This window comes from Ovis aries, chromosome 1, assembly GCF_016772045.2.
Source record: "Ovis aries strain OAR_USU_Benz2616 breed Rambouillet chromosome 1, ARS-UI_Ramb_v3.0, whole genome shotgun sequence".
NCBI classification, from domain to species: domain Eukaryota; kingdom Metazoa; phylum Chordata; class Mammalia; order Artiodactyla; family Bovidae; genus Ovis; species Ovis aries.
In genome coordinates this window covers 35,058,381-35,080,056 of record NC_056054.1, presented here as the reverse complement: position 1 = coordinate 35,080,056, position 21,676 = coordinate 35,058,381, and the positions used below count along the sequence as shown (strand labels likewise).

Here is a 21,676-nt window from a genome sequence, read left to right as displayed (position 1 = left end):
GAGTGGGATGAGAAATTAAAGTTATTAAAGAGATTTTGGTTCAACTTGAGAGAACAGACACACTAACAATCAGAACTGGTGGAAAGCGAAGCAGACTGCTCTATAACGTAGGTATTTTTTCTGTCCTCCAGAAGCTTTCAAGAAGGATAGAAACCTGTCAGTAAAGGGAAAGATGAATGGTTCCTCCCTATTCTATGAGTGACAGAACAGTTGGGTGATGAAGCATCTGAGAGATGCCCAGATGCCACTGACTAACTTGGGTTTCCTTCCTTCTGATACTCACTTTTGTCTGAAATTGGTCTGTTGGGAGCGTCTCTTCCTGGCGCTTAGCAGGTCAGGAAATGTACATCTACCCTCATCTACCTGTCTCCCAGCTCAATCCTTCCCACTCAGAGAATAGCACTTAGGTGATACTGTGATTTTCTTCAGCCCCCTCTGAAGGAAAATGAGGCACTGGTGACTTATTCCTTTATGGATAACTTAATTATTTGTTGATCCAAGGCCATTATGAATACCACAGACATACTATATGGATGAATTAGCAGGGATATTTCTTTCTCCCCCATATCTCAGTTGGTAAAGAATCCGCCTGCAATGCAGGAGACCCCGGTTCAATTCCTGGGTTGGGAAGATCCACTGGAGAAGGGATAGGCTACCCACTCCACTATTCTTGGGCTTCCCTGGTGGCTCAGCTGGTAAAGAATCCACCTGCAATGCGGAAGACCTGGGTTTGATCCCTGGGTTGGGAAGATCCCCTGGAGAAGGGAAAGGCTACCCACTCCAGTATTCTGGGCTAGAGAATTCTATGGACCATATAGTCCATGGGGTCGCAAAGAGTCGGACATGACTGAGCGACTTTCACTTTCAGTTTTCCCATTCTTATCCATCCATCCATCCATTCATTTATTTACTCATCAGTTCAACAAACACCCCACCATACTTGAGCAGTGCTGGGTACCAGGCATACAGTGATGAGTAAGGCAGGATTCATTATGTGTCAGTGCAGACATTAGAACTGTAAGTACAGTGGAGTGTTTAAGTGCTGGGTGAAAGGAAAGCCAGGAGTCCCCCACCACAAAAGAGGGACATTCAGCTCAGCCCAGTGATAGGAGTGTCACTGTCATCAGGAAGGGCCTCTGAGAACATTTGTAAGTGAGCCAGGTCCTGGCAGAGGAGAAGCAATTGCCAAAATATGGACAGAAGTGGGACACTTGGGTGGCAAGGAGGAGTTTTCTCAGGTAGGCCAAATAAAATGAGCAAAGACCTTAAAATGGCAACCCACTCCAGCATTGTTGCCGAGATAATCCCATGGACAGAAGAGCTGGGCAAGCTATAGTCCATAATGTTGCAAAAGAGTCAGACACAACTGAGTGACTGAGCACGCACAAGCACACACACACACACACACACACACACACACTTGAGATATGTACCCTCTGTTCTTGGAACTGGAAACTGGTTACATACACTTGAAGCATCATGCCCCAGTGAAAGTGAAGGAGGCAAAGCTGGAGACGGTAGGATCAGATCCTGAAGACCCTTGGTGCCCAGCTAAGACTCCAGACAGAGGGTACAGGGTATGATGAGACCAGGTGAGTGTTTTGCTTCCTCAGGGGGTCATTTGGAGGAAAGCTCCAACACATAAGAACAGAAGCAGAAAAGACCTCTTCCATATTATTGAGTGACTTGGGTCATGTCATGTCACTTAACATCATTAAATTTCAGTTTCTTCATCTGCAAAGTTTTTAAGTCCCTAGCTTGCAGGACCATCAAAAGGGCTAGATATTTGGTATGAAAAGCACATGACATACAGTGCCTAACACTACACAGGTCTCATCAAATGGCAGCTATGTATTTATAACGTTCATGTTCTATAATGACCTGATCGCAAAAACAAAGGACCTTGCAATGAGAACAGCCTTTCTTGGGAAGGGCATGAGGGATAATGCTATCAGCAGAACAGCTTCAGGGAGTCATTGACACTGATGCACACACAAGTAAATAATTTATGTGTTTGGACCATTTTTTAAAAGCCCCATTATTATTCCTACTCCCTGCCTCACAGTGATGCTGTACGTCGTCGCAGTGCATTAGTTAATTTCATGGCCCTGTTTTGAATCTTACACTATTTCATCATCCTGATTCGAAATATTCATTCCAAGTGGTTCCAACTTCACAAATAAATAATTCCTGTTGGAAAATGGAGTTTTCCCATCTGCACAGCTCATTTTCCATCTGTTCCTACAAGCTCATAGTAGGATGGATCTGGGTCTTCAGGCCCCTTTGATTAGTCCTGATTTAAGAAGAAATGTCTTTCTCCCAGATGGATTGTACATTAGTGACAAAGATTAGTTTCCACTGTTATTAGTTACTATGTTAAAAGAAAGCTTTAGAGATCTGGAAGTGGATCAAAAAGTATATGCTAGACAGGAGAAAGGAGAGAAAAGTCACACTGACTTAGCTCCCATCATATACTTGACATTCTTCTAGATACTACACACACCATATACAGGTAATCTGACCATTATAACAACCCAATGGGTTGATGTGATTATGACCATCTGATAGATGAGGGAATGGAGGATCAAATGGCCTTAAAAGCTTGCCTAAAATCACATAATTTGTAATTAAGGGAGCTAGAACTGATTCCAAAACTCAGGCTTTCTCTATAACACCAGAGGTTCAAAAGAGCACTGTGCTTTTTGAATGGACCAAAGAATGTATATGTTGATCAAAGAACTGTGCTTCTGTTTCTTTCAATACCAGGCCTTCTGGGGGCTCAGACAGTAAAGCGTCTGCCTGCAGTGCGGGAGACCTGGGTTCAATCCCTGGGTTGGGAAGATCCCCTGGAGAAGGAAATGGCAACCCATTCCAGTACTCTTGCCTGGAAAATTCCACGGACTGAGGAGCCTGGTAGGCTACAGTCCATGGGGTCGCAAAGAGTCGGACACGACTGAGCGACTTCACTTTCACTTTTCTTTCAATAACCAGGTCATGTTCTAATAGAAGAGCATCCTATAAAGTAAAGGTAACTCATTTTCGAGTCCTTAAAATGACATGCAACTGTACAGAAGGAGAGAGCCACTTTTTGATATGATCAGAATATAGTCCTGTCTTAGAAAGAACAGTAGGCTGTAAGTTAGAAAACTTGGACTTATTTTGGATCCCCAGCTTTTTTTCTTAAGGACAAATCACTTAATTGCCTGAGCCTTGATCTCTTCAACTGGACAGTGACGGTCTATCTTATACTGCCTCTTCAGTAACCCCACAGCATCTGGACAGCATATCTATAGGGAGCATGTAAGAATGTAGATGGGAGCACAATTTGTCAATGGGAAAGTGAAAGAAAAGTGAAAGTATTAGTCACTCAGTCGTGCCTGACTCTTTGCAATCCCATGGACTACAGCTCACCAGACTCCTCTGTCCTTGGAATTCTCCAGGCATGAATACTGAAAAGTTCTGAGCAAATATTAGATGCCATTTCCATTTCTATGTCTGCTTGCAACAAAATGCTTGCCTGCGACAAGATGAGGAGTTTGTGCCAGTGTATAAATCTATGCAATGCTTTCTTCATTGAAACACTCTGTCTACAGAAAAATATTGGGAGCAAAATGGTGTGCTTGGTGATACAGTCGATTTCCTTCATCACAGACTATGGAAAGACATCAGACTATGGCCTGCACGTTGAATCTTGCTATCTAAACTACCTTGAGGGAAGCAGATAATATAAACACTGAAGTATACAGTCTCAGCTCCCTGCTTACAAGCTTACCTTGATCAGTTTGTTTAATCTCTCTGTACTTCAGTTTACTCTTCTGTAAAGTGGGGTTACTACCAAACTCAGCATAGTTGTGAAGATGGGATGAGAATACACATGACCGGGTAGAACAGGACCTTGGACATAGTAAAAAGAAAAAAATAAATGTTATTTATTACCATCATCATCAACAACCCAAAGCATCTGTCCTCCTGGTCTACCACAATGTGACTGTTCCCAACATTAGGGGTTGTAGCTTGGTTGTTACAACTCAGGGAGTTCGTGATGCTACCAGTGAGCATCTAGTGAGCAGAGGCCAGGGATTCTGCTAAACATCCTACAATGCACAGGGCAGCCGCCCACAACAAGAAATCATTCAACACACAAAGTCAGTAGTGCTGAAGTTGAGATTCTTGCAGTGGAGACATTCCTCTGAGTTGAGGTCTCCTGTTATCCAATAAAGATCTAATAATAGAGCTGAAGCTTTATCTAAGCATGTGCTTTCATGGAAGGTCAGCCTTAAAAGAGATCTTTGACCCTAAAATGCACCACTGTGTGGTCCAACTATCTGTTTTATTGAAAGCAAACCTCAGAGGGGCAAGGACTTGCCATCTTCCTCTCTCATCTAGTGGTGAAAATGATATTTCTGTTTATCCTGTCCTTCAGTCTTGCCTCCTAAAAGCGTACTTCCCCAGACTGATGAGAGAGACCCAAGGTCAATGTCGTCAAGCTACCAAGCAAGAGAGTTCAAATTGCACCCCATGTTTCCAGATCCAGTGACTGAGAAGCTCAAGTAGGGGAGAGGTTAGTGCAGCCCAGGGCACCTGTAGCTCAGAGACTGCTGCTGCTTCTGCTGCTGCTAAGTCGCTTCAGTCATGTCTGACTCTGTGCGACCCCATAGACGGCAGCCCACCAGGCTCCCCCATCCCTGGGATTCTCCAGGCAAGAACACTGGAGTGGGTTGCCATTTCCTTCTCCAGCTCAGAGACTAGGCTCCTGTATCTCTTGACCATCACCCCGAGAAAGCCTGGTCCAGAAAGTAGAGATGGGCAGGAAATAGAATAGTAGTACAAAGCACTGGACTTGGACTTGAGACTGACTTCTGCTCCAACATTTTCTCTGTAATTGGTCAACCATATAAAGCCTAGCCATTAGCACTTAAAGTATCTTTTGAACACTTTAGGTCTAAAATTTTCAAAATCCATCTTCGCTCATTCATTCTCTCTCTTCTCCCTCTTTCTTTCTCTCCCCCCGCCCCGCATTCTCCGCTAGTAAAATGATGTATTATAATAGAATGCGCTTACCACATAGAACTGTTTGTCAGATTCAGTGGCATCAACAGTGCAAATGCGAGTTGTTATTAACGGTTAAGAGGACAGATCAACTGTGCGACTTTAGAAAAGTCACTTAACTTCACACTGCCTCAGCCTCCTCATCTCCAAAATGGGCATATTAATATTGTTGACTACCCTATACTGCTGTTGTGAGGACTTACTGAGTTAATACACATCAAGTACTTAGAACAGTGTTTGGCTCATAACAAGTTTCATGCAGAATGTTAGATAATATTGTAAATGACCATCCTTTGCCCGTCTGATTGCTCCTAGTGAAGTCTAAGAGCGATAGACTAAGTAACTCAGGGAACTCTACAACGGCCACCGAGAAGAGGCCAAACTTTCCCCAAACTCCCAACCCACGGATGGAACTAAGGTTCCTGCATTGCAGGCAGATCATTGATCGTCTGAGCTACCAGAGAAGCCCATCAAGGGGGTCCTGCTATTGCTGCTGCTGCTAAGTCACGTCAGTCGTGTCCGACTCTGTGCGACCCCATAGACGGCAGCCCGCCAGGCTTCCCCGTCCCTGGGATTCTCCAGGCAAGAACACTGGAGTGGGTTGCCATTGCCTTCTCCAATACATGCAAGTGAAAAGTGAAAGTGAAGTCGCTCAGTCGTGTCCGACTCTTAGCGACCCCATGGACTGCAGCCAACCAGGCTCCTCCGTCTATGGATTTTCCAGGCAGAGTACTGGAGTGGGGTGCCATCGCTGCCAAATCTTTCAGGACTAGGAGACAAGAGCTCCCTCTGCTGCCCAGAACTGAAACAGCACTATCATCTCTGACAGCTTCATTAATATTCTGTCCTCTCTGCCCTGCCAATCTTGAAAACGCGCTTCCCAGACTGATGAAAATGCTTCTATATACTAATATCATCAGTGAGGCACTTTCCTAAACAGCTGACTCATGATTTTTTTTTCCATCAAAAGGAACCATCTTTCTAGGCTCTAGTTAGAATGTGAATAGCTGCCTGTTCTCCAGTTTCCATTAGGAAGCGATGCTCAGGAGCCTTGGTAACTGAAGAGGGCACTCTCTCCAGTGGGAAAGCAGCAGCAGAATTGGAGCATTATAACAAATTGTTCCCATCCAGCAATCACTTTGTAATGTGACTGTTTTCAACATAAACTCATTTGTCTTGTTGAACAGATGGCAAAAAAAAAAAAAAAAAAAATGTGCTCTGTCTTTGCATTTCTGACTCCCTTCAGAAAGACTCTATCCCAGATTCAGAGGTGAGCAAACAGGCTTTATACCCAGATAGGTCCCACGGCCTGAGTGAAATAGGACAGAGTATTCCCATTTCCTGGGAAGAAGGCTAGTGCTCACAAAAGCCTACTATGCCAGAAAGGTTTAGTATTATTTCCTTCAATCTTCATAACAGTCTTGGGAGCTAAAATTTACCTTGCCTAATTATAAACGCAGGACCCAAGGCTCTGAGAGGTTCAGGAATGTGGTTGCAAGACTGCATGACCAGTCAGTACCAGAGCCAAGGGTCTGAGCTTTATCTACTGCTATTCGTACTGTCTCCCAAAGGCTCCAAGTAATTTTGGGGAAATTGGCCTGCAAGTTGGTGAGATAACACCAGAAGTGACCAGGGAAAGGAACCGTCCATGTGCAGTTTGGAGAAAGGGATTCCCCTATTCCTCTCATGGGCCTGAGTTGGGACACCCCTCTAAACCTTCTTCAGGGAGTACCCTTAATTATCCTGGAGCTGCCCAGAATATGAAAATCCTTTCAAATGATGGATTCTACTGGAAAATTCTACCAAACACTTAAGAAATAAATAATATCAATTCTACACAAACTCTTCTAAAATATAGAAGAGGGAACATCATCCAGTTCATTTGGGATACTCGGATACCAAAACCAAAGACTTTGCAAGCAAAGAAATTTGTGGATCCATCTCTCTCTTGAGCATGGACTCAAAAATACTTAACAAAATACTGGCCAGTCAAATCCAACAATACATGAAAAGTTAAGTACCAAGTGAAAGTGTGTTAAGTGGTAATCACTCAGTTGTGTCTGACTCTTTGCAACCCCAAGGACTGTAGCTCACCAGGTTCCTTTGTCTGTGAAATTCTCCAGGCAAGAATACTGGAGTGGGTAGCCATTTCCTTCTCCAGGGAATCTTCCTGACCCAGGGATCAAAGCCAGGTCTCCTGCACTGCAGGCAGATTCTTTACCATCTGAGCCACCAGGATGTTCCTTAAAGATGCAAGATTGAATAATCAAAAACCAATCAATGCAGTTCACCTTATCAACAGACCAAAGAAAAACCATATGATCACCTGAATAGACACAGAAAATGATGGTGTCTAATCCTGGTGTTTCCCAGGTGAGAAGCTTGAGTCCCAGAATGGAGGAAATGTATTCTCAGTGTCACAAATTACTGACAAATCCAGATTTAAAATCTAGCTCTCCAGACCTGAGAACTGTGTGGATTTGTCATCCGATGCTGGGGGCCAGAGAAGTCTTTGAAGTATAGAGAGGCAATAACCCAGAGACTCAGCTCTCACACACAGCTGAAGCAAGAGAGTGAGAACAAGCTAACGCCAGCCTATTCCATGCTAGAAAATACCTGAGTTCTAGTTCATAAGCATTAGAATCAAGGGAGCATTGAATTGGTGGGGAAAGATTATGCACTTCCGGTAACTTTCCCAGTGAAGTGGAATTTGCAACTGTTGAAAACATGCTATATATATATATATATATATATATCCACTTCACAATTTGAGAAATATGAGCCACAGCTATAGCTCTTTTGAAATAAGGTCTTTAAAAAAAATCACAGAATGTTCATGAAGATGGGGGGAAAGGCTATGAACTCATTGGTGTAACTGAAATGACAAGACGCCTCAATGCTACCACGCAGCTGGAGCTCAGCTCAGTGACCTTCACTAATGTCCACTTTCGCCAACAGTCTACATCAAACCATTTTGGTAAAAGCTTTCTTTTTCTTCTTCACAAATTTAAGATCTTGGTCACAATCACCTCATGTTTCTTTACTCTTAGTTGTGATGATTAGAAAATAAAATCAAACCAAAGTATCTCTTTCTTCCCCAGGCAAATTCTCTGAGGTTCTGTCTCTGGAAAACCCTCTCTCCATCCTTCATGTCCCTCCCCAACACACACACACACAGAGCACTCTCTACCTCACCAACACACACATGTGCACGCACACACACACACGGAAATCCTCTGTCCTCCATTTCCCTCCCCAACACACACATACACCACTCTCTTCCCTGCACGCGCACACACACACACACACACAGCACTCTCTTCCCTGCACACACACACACACAGCACTCTCTTCCCTGCACACACACACACAGCACTCTCTTCCCTGCACACACACACACACCACTCTCTTCCCTGCACATGCACACACACACACACACACACCACTCTCTTCCCTGCACGTGCACAGACACACACACACAGCACTCTCTTCCCTGCACACACACACACACAGCACTCTCTTCCCTGCACACACACACACACACAGCACTCTCTTCCCTGCACACACACACAGCACTCTCTTCCCTGCACACACACACACATACACACAGAGCACTCTCTTCCCTGCGCACACACACACACACACACACTCTCTTCTCTGCCTCTTCCTTTACCTGGTTCAGAATTTGTGGGTGAGGTGAAGAGAAATCATGTGTGTCACCAGAGCAAACCAGCCTCAGCCTCAGTGTCTTCAAGCGAAGCAGAAATTATGCGCCTTTGCTCTCTGCATTTCCTCACATCCTAGCCCTTTTAAGTTGACCTCGGATGTTTTGGAGCTTACAGTTTAAAAGCAACTCATGCATATAATGCCCTTGATTGTCTTGTAACCACAATTTACAGACCCAGAAAGTGGAGCTCAGCAGGGTGGGCAAGTGTACCTCCACTCACCCACCCTTCACTAATGTTCACTTTTGCCAACAGTCTACATCAAACCATTTTAGATGGCAGCTGTCATGGCACTTGACCATAATAAGAGCATAGTCTCCTCCGGGGCATCAGCCAAATATGTAAACAGTAGCTTAATAAAAGCAACCATTCAGTGACCTCTTACTGTCTTCATGCACTGAGCTACAAATTTCCTCTTCAGTATTTCATTCAATCTTCATGGCTCCCCAGTGGAGTGGGTATGATTATACCCATTCCAATAAAGGGGGTGGCATGCCACTGGGAGGTCATTTAATATGTCCAAAGTTATGCATTACAAGAAAATGACAGACTCAGGACGTGAACTTGGGCCTGAGACCAAAGTCTGGGCTCTCCACTGCAGTTGAGTCCATTTTGGAAAGTCAAGGGTACCAAAAGAAACACAAACAGAATGCTGTGGGGTGAAGAATGCAGTGGAAGCGGGGTGATGGGGAAGGTGGTCTGTGGATGAGAAGTGATCATATTTTCTTAGGAAAGTGGTAAATCAGAGAAGATTACATGGCAGTTGAAAGCCGTCTTGATTGAGGGGCAAGATGACTAAGTAAAAAATCAGATTCCTAGATGGAAACAATGCTGCAAACAGGTTCAGAGGCAGGAAAGTGTATCTCATATGCAGATAATACTAATAATCCTGCTTAGAAGAAGGACATGGGCACTTGCTGTCATGACCAATTGTGAGCTGGTCTTGCAAGAAACGGGATACTAGTGGTAAAGGATAGAAATTTTATTTCATGAGATTTTTATATATAGTCAAAATTACTCCTGTCAACATCACGGTGCCTGCAGTCAAAACCCTTGCCTTCTATTGGGAAGATAAACAATTAAACAAGCAATTAAGGCACAGCAGTGGTCCTAGGATAGGGTAGGCACAGGGTGACCCTGCCAACTCAGCCTTCAGGAGGACGTGCTGGAGAGTGAGGGCCAAGCCTAGCGCTGAGGCAGGGCTGGGCGTTGCCCACACGATGACTTGGGAGTCTAGATGGAGGCACCAGCTGCTGAGACCCGGGCAGGAGACAGATCCTAGCCTGTTTGAGAGGCTACAGGTGTTGAGCAGAAGCGAGGAGAGCAGGTGGGAATTGGTAACACGTGAGGCCAGAGGGGCCCACGAGAGGTCAGCTCAGGATGAGGCCGCGTGCTGTGTAAGAGAGGAGGTGGGAAGGCACCCGGGCCCAGCGCGAGCACGGGCAGGCTTCCCATCGCAGTCAGCAAATCAATTACGCCCTCCACCGACTTTCGCCTCGTGTATTTAGAATGCAAGGAGCTAGCCTGCCAAACATCTGCTCTCGCTATTAAGCATGCCATGGTAACCATTGCACTCCCGTGCGTCAGCGCCACCAGGATTGGTAATAATCACAAGTGTCAAAAACGAGAAAGAATGGAGAAGGAAAGCTGTGCAAAACCCAGCGGTGGGATGGTTGGGCTGGCGGCTCCACTCTGAGGCCCCGCCAGCTGCACCTTCTGCTGCCCCTGTTGGAGGCAGGGGAATTGATGCGGCTCTGGCCTGCTCTCGCCCCTTCTGTTGATCCCTCTCCCTGTATTATTCATCCACTGCTTCAACCGACACTGGAAAATGTGCTTTGCCTTTGCCAGAACAACATATGTGCCCCTGCATCATTGTGTGTGATAGATAAACCCACCAAGAGCTCCCAGACCCAGGGGCCCTCTGGGTGAAGACCCCACACTGACACAGGCAGGCAGCATGGTGTCCTGGCAGGAGCACTGTGCTACAGAAAGACCCAGCTTAGGATTTCAACATGCAAGTTCACAGGCTTGAGACCTTGGGCAAATCTCTTACCCTCTCTGAACCCACCTGCCTCTTTTGTAAAATCCAAGTAGGACTGCTTACAGCATAGGGTTGTTTGTGGGCTAAAAGACAATGCTTGGGAGTTGGTACAGTGACTTTCACAGAATAAGAATTCAAGCTTAGCTACTATGATCTTTTTTTTTCAATTGTGCTGTGTGCTCAGAAGCTTCAGTCATGCCCTACTCTTTGCAACCCCAGAGCCTGCCAAGCTCCACTGTCCATGGGATTCTCCAGCAAGAACACTGGAGTGAGTTGCCATGCCCTGCTCCAGGGGTTCCCAACCCAGGGATCGAACCAGTGTCTCTGGCATCTCCTGCATCGCAGGCAGAGTCTTTACTGCTGAGCCTTTCCTCCCTGCCCCCCCCCAAAAAAGCCTCTCTTCACCAGGGAAGCCTCTCTTTAAAAAAGTGCTGTGCACTTTTATTCAAATTATTGACTCACCACAACCAGCCTGTAAGGTAGACAACATGAAACCCAATTTACAGACAAGAGAACTGAGGCTAAGGGAGGTTAGGTGACAAGTCAGAGAACTGGTCATGGCAGGTCAGAAGGTGAACTCAGACTTCCTCTCCAGCCACTCTCTACCTGATTAAACCATGCTGCCTTCCACATGGACAAAATTCTTCAGATGTTGAGCTGAAATCTGTTGCTTGATAAAGATTATTCGTAAGTCCCAGTTCTGTGGCTAGAGCCACAGAAAATAAGCCTGGTCTCGCTTCCAAACATAAGCTTTTTAGGAATGCAGAGCCAGCTCCCATTCCCCACCCCCACCACCAATCTTCCTTTCTCTCAACTAAAAGGTCCTAAGCCTGATTTACATACAGTCACTTTCTGCAGGATACCCTCCAAGACAGCCAAAGCCTCTCTCAGAGGAGTGCCCAGAGCCCTTGCTCTTGGATGCCTGGGTGAGGTTTCCGCTGTCCCTCCCAGCGCTGCAAGTCACTGCATCTCGCGGTACATGCACAGTACCTGAACCTCCAGCCGACAGTGCGTAGTGTCACCCCCTGGAACACTCTCAAGAAGGCTTTTCTGCCTTTCCCTGGATTGTCTCCAACCTAGAGTACGGAACCGTGGGCTCCAGCGCCCTCTTGTGTTAAGGAAGAGACGTTTGCAGGACACAAACGCAGGAGCGGCGTGGAAGATCCACCTGAGGAGAAAGGTGATCATCTCTCTCCTTTTTTTTTTTTTTTTTTTTTTTTTAGAAAATGAAGCCCATCCAGCCCTCACCTGAAGCTGCTGTAAGTCTGCATCTCTGGCTTGATTGTTCCACCACGTGTTGTGAGATGGGGGATAACCCTGGGTTTTCCCTGATGGTTCAGCGGGTAAAGAATCTGCGTACTAGGCAGCAGATGCAGGAGATCAGTCCCTCCGTGGGGAAGATCCCCTGGAGGAGGAAACAGCAACTCATTCCATGGATAGAGGAAAACATCCCATGGAAAACCCCGTGGATAGAGAAGCCTGGCACACCACGTTTCACAGGGTCACAGTCAGACATGGCTGAGCGTGCACACTGGCTTGGTTGGGGGGGTGACCCTGCAGGCAAGCCTGGCTCCTCTGATGATGCCAGTCTATCAGGAAAGAGGCAGGGGTGTCCCCACACCTTCACCTTTAGTAATATCTCATTCGAGCCCCCACTCCCAGTGTTCTTTCAGCTTTGCTAAAGACACAAGGAGAAGGGCATGAAGCCACACCTGGGCACAAGCATCTGAAGTGGAGAGAACCTCCCACCTTTGCCCTCGAGGGCCTAGAGGGCCAGGAAGGTGACAGAGTAAGGGGTCTGGGGACAAAGAAGGATAGATCCAAGGCAGTAACTGGAGGATAACGAGGACATATCTTGATGTAGGATATAGGTGAGCTCCAGGTTAGACATTTACAACTAGCCTCCGATTACATTTCATGCAACACGAAGAAGTGGGCTTCCGGCTGGATCCTTAAAACTGTTAGCACTTCTTGAGACAAGAGACAGACTAAATGCCTCTAGTTCAGGCATTTACAATCAGCCTCCTGTTTGCCCTCTGAAATGGAAGTAACAATAGAAACAGGGTAAATATCCAGTGTCTATCTCTTGAAACACATCAAGGTAATAGTCAGGACAATAGTCAAGATAAGAGTCAGGGCAAGGACAAAGAGGGGCAAAGCTCTATTTGAGTAAAGGATTAAGGGATCTCCACTCCCTCCTCTTTTGGGACAAGGGAGACACTATACATGTGCAGAAAGGCTCCTGTGGGTCAAAAGTCAAGGGATAATGCCAGGCCATAGTGAGTTTGTTCCTCCCAGAAGCCTTCATTTCGATATCCATTTTGGCTGAAGGATGTGTACATACCCAGGGGAGTGTCCCAGGGTAGGTCAGGTGTGGAAAAAGAAACCAGATCATTGGCTAAAGGTAGACAAAGACCCAGAAGAACTGAGCTATAGAAAAGACTTAACCTCTTCTTTACTGCACTCCTCCTCACCAGGAAGGATGCCCACCCCCCCACCCCCCAAGGCGTGCACCTCTGCCTTGCTTCTATCTCATCTAAACAAACTGTTTCTCTGTGTGTTCTTCCATTCGTTGCTGTGCTCTCTCTCTAATAACAAATTTTGTACCTGAATTTGCAGTTTCTGCCTCCATAATAAATGCATATTTCTCTGGGGGCAAAGATCCAGGGGAAAATAGCTGCTAGCCCCTAACCCTTGCTGATCTAGTGACTCGGATTCCTGGTTTTCATCCAGGCTATCCAGGTTCCATTCCTGGGCAGGGAATTAAGATCTCACTTCACGCCACCTCTCTCACTGCTGCCGCGCCGAGATCAACCTGAGGTCAGAGGGCCCCTTGAGTTGGCTCTCAGGGCTGCCAAAATATTCACTGCTGGTCCCACTTTCCAGCTTTGTGAAAATATTATTGGCGAGGGTTTGTCCAGTAAAGCAAGCAACCATTCTTTTCTCTACCAAAAATTCACTTGGGGGTTGTTGGGCAAGTCGCCTCTCATCCTCTGGGCAGGGTGGTGTCAGAGGTTCCTTTCACTCTCATAATCAAGAGCTGGAACATAGGGTCATCCCTAGATCTGATCCATTTCAGCCAACTAGCAGACTACGGAAGAACTGGGCCCCAAGATTGCTGGGCTTATACAGAACACATTTCCATGGAACAAGAACTATCATCAAATCTTTGTAGAGCATCAAAGGTACTCAGTAGATAAAGTGTTGATGCCATGATTTTTTTTCTTCCTTCACAGTAACAGGTCAGTCTCCAAAAAGCTGAGAATTTAAAAAAAAAAAAAAAAATTAAAGATTTTTTTTTTTTTTTTGCTTATGTGCAGAAATCAAACAGCAATTACAGTTGTCTTATCTGTCATACAATGTGAGTTTGAGTGAACTCCGGGAGATGGACAGGGAGGCCTGGCGTGCTGTGATTCATGGGGTCACGAAGAGTCGGACACGACTGAGTGACTGAACTGAACTGAACTGAATGTTAAAGAACATCAGCTCTTTCTGATTAAAACTCTTCAGTGATTTCAAACCTTTATGAACATAGTGTGAACCACTGAGTGACAACTTTGGACAGAGCAGCTGGGAGAGGCGCAAGCCCGTCAGAAAGATGACTAACCTGCTGCTTTAGCCATCTGCATGCTCTGGTCCCCCCAGTGCACCAGCCCCACAGCTTCATCCTTTGGTGTTATCACTGTCCCTGGAATCACACACACTGTCCTTGGCCATGAAGCCAGAGGCGATGAACAGAACCAGGGCACCCTCTGGCTCTGCCGGAGGTCATGACCTCTGCCTGAGAAGACCTCTGGAGTGAGCGCCAGCCACCAGCTGCCCTGTTGTAGCTGGGTCCCCTCCCTGCATCTCTCCTCCCTGGGATTCTGGTCTCTCCTAGAACCCCAGCAGCTATCCTCTGCTAGGAGGGTCCTATCACTTATTTGTGTGTGTGTTGGGGGGGTGGGGGAGGTGCCAGTTGGAACCAAGAAGGGAAACGAGTAAAGTATGGGTGGCAAGACCAAAAAAAAAAAAGAGGAGAGAGACAGAGAAGTAACAAGGAAAAGGAAGAAGAATAATGAAACGGTGTTATAAAACAAATTCCAAATATTTTCTTCTGACCCCCCACCTTAAATAATCCCATGTCTTGCTTAGTAATGGAGATCTTTTCCAAATATACATTTGCAGGGGGCAAGGGGTGGGAGGAAGGAGAAGCAGGTACTGCAAGGTTTTAATAGAGAGCTATAATATTGATTTCAAATACACCACTTCTGACTCATCTCTGTTTCCTTTAACATTATCTTCTACAGATAGAGATCCCAGCAAGGAAGGAGTTATCTGCATCACTTTCAGGTCACATTCCACTCCTTAAAGAGAGCTGCTGCTGCTGCTGCTAAGTCACTTCAGTCGTGTCCGACTCTGTGCAACCCCATAGACAGCAGCCCAAAGTCTCCTCTGTCCCTGGGATTCTCCAGGCAAGAACAATGGGGTGGGTTGCCATTTCCTTCTCCAATGCATGAAAGTGAAACGTGAAAGTAAAGTCACTTAGTCATGTCCGACCCTTCGCGACCCCATGGACTGCAGCCTACCAGGCTCCTCAGTCCATGATATTCTCCAGGAAAGAGTACCGGAGTGGGTTGCCATTTCCTTCTCCACCTTAAAGAGAGCAGAGAAGAATTATTCTAGTAATAGAAGTCCTGTGAACTGGGGACTTGGGTTTCCCTGGTGGTTCAGATGGTAAAGAATCTGCCTGCAATGCAGGAGACCCGGGTTCGATCCCTAGGTTGGGAAGATCCCCTGGAGAAGGGAATGGCAACCCACTCCAGTATTTTTGCCTGGAGACTCCCATGGACAGAGGAGCCTGGTGCAATATAGTCCTTGGGGTCACATAGAGTCAGACACGACTAAGCAGCTAAGCATACACATGAAATGAGGACTTAACTGAGAACATGAGACCCAGAGCCCTGGCCAGGCTGGAGGACTACCCAGAAGTTTGTCTTTCGGCATGCATTAAAAAGTTGGGTCTTTGACCTTGAGATCCAGACACAATGATTCTGATTTCAGATTCATAAAAATACTAGGAAAACAGTTATTATACTACCCAAAATGGGACCAGTAGGTCAGTCCTTAGAAACAGCATGTTACAGCATAATCCCACCGTGTCTGCACCCAACGCAGTCCAGTTCCTCCCATGCAATAGGAAGAAGAAATGAACTTTGCCCCAAGACTTAGACACAGGAAGCAGAGGCGATGCTGAGTGTGTTTTCCATCTCATTCAAAATTAAAGGCTCAGAAAGCTGAGGCTTGCTCACAGATACACGCTCAGAGATGGCACACACAAAGGCAAGTCTCGTCTGCAGGAGGCAGATAACAAGGCAGGTGCAGGCAAGCAGGAGCTGCTGAAGCCTGGAAAGGAAACGCCAGCCCAGAGGACGCCTTGATAACAGAATCCCCATGCCTGCTGCTCATGGTAGGCCACGTTAATGCAGCTTAAGGGTTATTTTCTTCTTTAAAGAATAGGTCGAGTTTTAAAACCGCGTCTTCTTCCAGCCGACAGGCTCATGCTTTGCCAAGCTCTGTTAAACACTGACTCATTGGAAAGGAACGGCCCTTTCTAAAGAGGAAATTGGATGTATATTTGTATAAACCTCCTTTAAGAGGTTTGCATAAACCCCTTGTGATTACATGGCCTGGAGATTTGTTCCTGGCTCTGTTAGCTCCTCCAGCAAAAGCTTTCTCTCTCAGTTATATCAGCTCATTCATGTAAGCTTTTGTATCTGGAGTTTTCAACCTAAACCATAAAACTACATCCTCTCAAAGGCTGGTTGGTTCAGAGACTGAGGCCAAGGTCACATTTCAATGGGAGGAACAAAAGGGGAAGCTCAGATATACATTGTAAATGCAAAATGATGGTTTGTCTCAACAAACCTTCAGTAGTGTTGCCTGAAGCACTTAGATTTCTCTGATCTAAATACCTTGTCCCTTTCCACCACCCACCACCAACACTATCTGAGACATAAATACCATGACTTTACAAGTAAACAACCACCCAGAAAGTAAAACATTCAATCAAAGGTGTTAGCTTTGCTGATATGGATGAAAATGTACACTAATATCTACTTCCTTCCAAATTTACTCCAAAGTAAATTCAGCCAACTTAATGGTATGTGAAGACAGTCACAGCTGAAGCCTTGGTCTGCTGTCATTGCCACGCACCCTTTGGCAAAGATGTTTCTACTGAAGAAATCCAGCTGTTGTTTTATGTTATTTTTTTATCAGCCTCACCTGCATGTTTTCCCAGGAAAATCTGCTTAGTCCTCACCAGCAACCATGAGTTCTGTGTTTGTGCTTCATGCATGAGATATGTCATTAGTGTGTAAAGCAAGAAGAACATGGCCTTGGGAGTCCAACAGGCCTGTGTCTGGCTCTCAGTCTTGAGATTCACCATCTACGTGACCTACCTGAGCCTCAGTTTCCTCATCTGTAATGGGATGGCAGGGATAAAAAAAAAAATCCATATCATAGGGCTGCTGTACTGACTCAATTAAATGAAACAATAAATATCTCTAAGGTGTTCTGGATGGAGCATGCCTTTCATAAGTGTATGCATGAAGGACTGTAAATAAAGACTACCCCGGAAGGCTCTAGACGCAGGTAAAGATGAGGAAGAAGAAGTGCTGTTGTGAAAGGTTGAGGCGTCATCATAAGAAGACTGGACTGAGCTTACCTGACTGCATGCTTGAGAGTCAAGCTTAATCAATAGTATTTCTATCTGCTACCATCTTGCTTCTGGGCCACTAATGACAGAACAACTAAGGATCCACAATACGAGTCAGAAAGTAGCATCAGAACATTACAACTCTTCCAAAACAACTCTACCACACCCCCAAGGCATGGTGATTACCCATGATTTTACAGCTTATCCCAACCAACACAAAATCTTAATACCTTGTGACCATCAGAGTAATGCTGTAATACCCGTTCACCAGAGCTCACTGCCATCATCCCACTGAGGTGCTATCACGACAACCACAGGGCACAGAGAAACTGGACCACTCTGACAGTGGGTCACCACTCATAGTTTCTCTTACATTCTGTCTTTTCTTGGAAACGAAATAAATCACTTCTTGTGTTGGAGGCACAGAATTGGAGTAGCCCCTCTCAGTCCTCTGAACTCTGCTCTTCTCTATCTATATACACACTCTAGATGATTTCACCCAACCCACAGCTTAGTATACCACCTACATTCAATATTTCTAACGTATATTTCCAGCCTGACCCTCTCCTCTGGACTACAGACATCTAGCTTACTACACATATCTTTATTTGGATATCTAAGTTATCTCAGATTTAACAGTTCCAAAGATGAACTCCTACCTCCTCACCACCATCACAACTCCAAACCTGCTCTGTCCTCTTTCAGAAAATGACAACTCAACTGATCAAGCCAAAACCTTAGAAACATTCTTAATGCCTCCATTTTTAATGTACTCCATACTCATACTATCAGCAAATCCTACAATCTCTGATTTCAAAATATATCCTCAATCTAACCTATTCCTCTGAGCTTTCAGATATTATTCTGGCCAAAATTCCCACCATCTCTCACCTAGATTGTTGCAATAGACTCTTATCAGGTCCCATATTTCAACTGAGCCCCCTCCAGATATAAATCTTTTTTTCATATACCATAAAGAGTGATTCTTTTAAAATGTAGGCCAAATCACTGTCAACAGAGTTTCTGTTTGCTAATGCCACTGAATTGTATACTTAATAGTTAAATGGCAAGTTTTATGTTTTATATATGTATATAAAACCTACAACTTTAAAAGTATGATAACGTAATAACAAAAACCATTGAATTGTATGCTTTAAATAGGGGATTTATATCTCAGTGTGAGATTATACATATGTGTGTGTGTGTGTGCATTAGTTACACAGTCGTGTCCAACTCTTTGCGATCCCATGGACTGTAGCCCACCAGCTTCATCTGTCCATAGGATTTCTCAGGCAAGAATACTAGAGTGGGTAGCCATTCCCTTCTCAGGGGATCTTCCTGACCCAGGGATTAAACTTGGGTCTCCTGCATTGCAGGCAAATTGTTTACCATCTAAGCCACCAGGGAAGCCCATACATAATTAAGTTAATTATATCTCAACAAAGCTGTTTTAAAATGTCCTGGATAAAATAGAACAATTTTTAAATTATTGAAACATTTTAATAAAAAGATAGTGTCTCATAAGATCTCCCTTATTAGAGCCACTTTCAAGGTCATTGGGGAAAACAAAGTCTTCAAAAGCTGAATAGTTGCAAAGAGCTGAAATGGGCTTTTCTCAGAGATTGATGGGATAATTGGTCTGTTTAAACACCTGAAAGTGAAACCAAATTCACTTTTTAACTTGTGAAATACGGTGCTGCAAAAAGAAACCTCATACCCATTAGCATCACTTCCTATTCTCCACCTCATCCTGCCCAGTTTCTAAGAATTTTAGTATTCTGGACATTTCATGTAAAATGGTCATATGCTATGTGATCTTTTCTCTAGATTCCTTCAGAAAGCATAGCATTTTTGAGATTTATCCATTTTGTAGCCTGTATCAGTACTTCATTTCCACTTTTTGATCATTATGAATAATGCCCCTAGAAACATTCATGTACTGGGTTTTGTGCAGACCTATGTTTTCATTTCTCAGGGATATATATATATATATATATATATATATATGAAAGTGTAAAACGTGTTATTCACTCAGTCATGTCCGACTCTGTGTGGCCCCACAAACTGTAGCCCGCCAGGCTCCTCTGTTCATGGAATTCTCCAGACAAGAATACTGGAGCGGGTAGCCATTCCCTTCTCCAGAGGATCTTTCCAGCCCAGGGATCAAACCCAGGTCTCCTGCATGCAGGCAGATTCTTTACCATCTGACCACCAAGGAAGCCCATATGTAATGGTTTAAGTAGTTACTTCTCCAAAGAAGATACATGAATGGCTGATAAGCACATGAAAGCCCATTCAATGTCATTCAGTTCAGTTCAGTTGCTCAGCCCTGTCTGACTCTCTGTGACCCCAAGAGCTGCAGCATGCCAGGCCTCCCTGTCCAACACCAGCTCCCAGAGCCCACCCAAACTCATGTCCATTGAGTCGGTGATGCCATCCAACCATCTCATCCTCAGTCGTCCCCTTCTCCTCCTGCCTTCAATCTTTCCCATCATCAGGGTCTCTTCAACGTCATTAGGGAAATAAAGATCAAAACCACAGTGAGATTACTATACATCTACTAGAATAGCTGTAATTTTAAAAAGACACACAATTGAAGTATTGCTGAAAACGTGGACAAAATGAAATCCTCATACATTGCTGGTGGGAATGAAAAATGCTGCAGCAATTTTGGTGAACAATCTGGAAGTTCCTCAAAGTCTTAAACACAAAGTGGTCACATAACCCAGCAATTCCACTCCCAGGTATGTATTTCTAATTGGATTATTTGCCTTTTTATGATTGAACAATGAATCCCTTATGAATCGGAATCCTTTATCAGGTATAGGGATAAATATTTTCTCCTATCCTGTAGATTGTCATATCACTTTCTTGATTGCGTCATTTGAAACACAAAGTTTTTAATTTGGTTGAAGTCCAATTGCCATTATTCTGTTTGATTCTCTGAAAGTGAAAGTGAAAGTGAAGTTGCTCAGTCGTGTCCGACTCTTTGCGACCCCATGGACTGTAGCCTACCAGGCTCCTCCACCCATGGGATTCTCCAGGCAAGAGTACTGGAGTGGGTTGCCGTTTCCTTCTCCAGGAGATCTTCCCAACCCAGGGATCAAACCTGGGTCTCCCGCATTGCAGGCAGACGCTTTACCATCTGAGCCACCGGGGAAGTTGATTCTCTGAGTAGTACTTAATTCTCATTCTGTGAAATGTTTTAGGATTACTTCTTTACTTGGTAATCTGAAATTTTAAGATCACATAGAATCATATGGCTTTTTTCCATGTGTTGTGTTGGATACTCAGTAAGTCTTTGGTCTGGAGACTAATGTCCTTTAATTTGATCTGTGTGCAAGAATGGAAGGGAACTCTAGATTTCTCTGTAGACTTCTATTTAATCCTCCAGTTTCAGTATCAAGCCTCTCCTTCATGGTCTGTTAATGCCTGATGTTGTCAAGTTTGGAAGTTTTCTGGTTCAGTTTCTCCACAGAGCAAATATCCTGAAACCTTGCAGGATAGTGCATCAAGGCTGTATATTGTCACCCTGCTTATTTAATTAATATGCAGAGTACATCATGAGAAACACTGGACTGGAAGAAACACAAGCTGGAATCAAGATTTCTGGGAGAAATATCAATAACCTCAGATATGCAGATGACACCACCCTTATGGCAGAGAGTGAAGAGGAACTAAAAAGCCTCTTGACGAAAGTGAAAGAGGAGAGTGAAAAAGTTGGCTTAAAGCTCAACATTCAGAAAACGAAGATCATGGCATCTGGTCCCATCACTTCAAGGGAAATAGATGGGGAAACAGTGGAAACAGTGTCAGACTTTATTTTTCTGGGCTCCAAAATCACTGCAGATGGTGATTGCAGCCATGAAATTAAAAGACGCTTACTCCTTGGAAGAAAAGTTATGACCAACCTAGATAGTATATCCAGTATATCCAGTAAAGCAGAGACATTACCGACTAAGGTCCGTCTAGTCAAGGCTATGGTTTTTCCTGCGGTCATATATGGATGTGAGAGTTGGACTGTGAAGAAGGCTGAGCGCTGAAGAATTGATGCTTTTGAACTGTGGTGTCGGAGAAGACTCTTGAGAGTCCCTTGGACTGCAAGCAGATCCACCCAGTCCATTCTGAAGGAGATCAGCCCTGGGATTTCTTTGGAAGGAATGA

The 21,676-nt window shown here is 44.8% G+C and overlaps 1 protein-coding gene and 1 long non-coding RNA gene across 2 annotated transcripts in view; one reads left to right on the top strand and one right to left on the bottom strand.

Moving 5' to 3' along the window:
• C1H1orf87 (chromosome 1 C1orf87 homolog) overlaps positions 1–13,303 on the top strand; it is a 109,176-nt gene extending 95,873 nt beyond the window's left edge. The window contains exon 12 of the mRNA XM_042248834.2: positions 12,039–13,303. Within this exon, the coding sequence (XP_042104768.1) occupies positions 12,039–12,067 (29 nt within the window). The 3' untranslated portion in view covers positions 12,068–13,303. The remainder of the gene's footprint in view (positions 1–12,038) is intronic.
• The window catches only part of LOC132659220 (uncharacterized), a 59,023-nt gene that overhangs the window by 16,579 nt on the left and 20,768 nt on the right, over positions 1–21,676 (bottom strand). The window contains exons 2-3 of the long non-coding RNA XR_009599362.1: positions 7,144–7,292; positions 3,773–3,894 (exon numbers count right to left, since the gene is read on the bottom strand). This is a non-coding gene — a long non-coding RNA (uncharacterized LOC132659220). The remainder of the gene's footprint in view (positions 1–3,772; positions 3,895–7,143; positions 7,293–21,676) is intronic.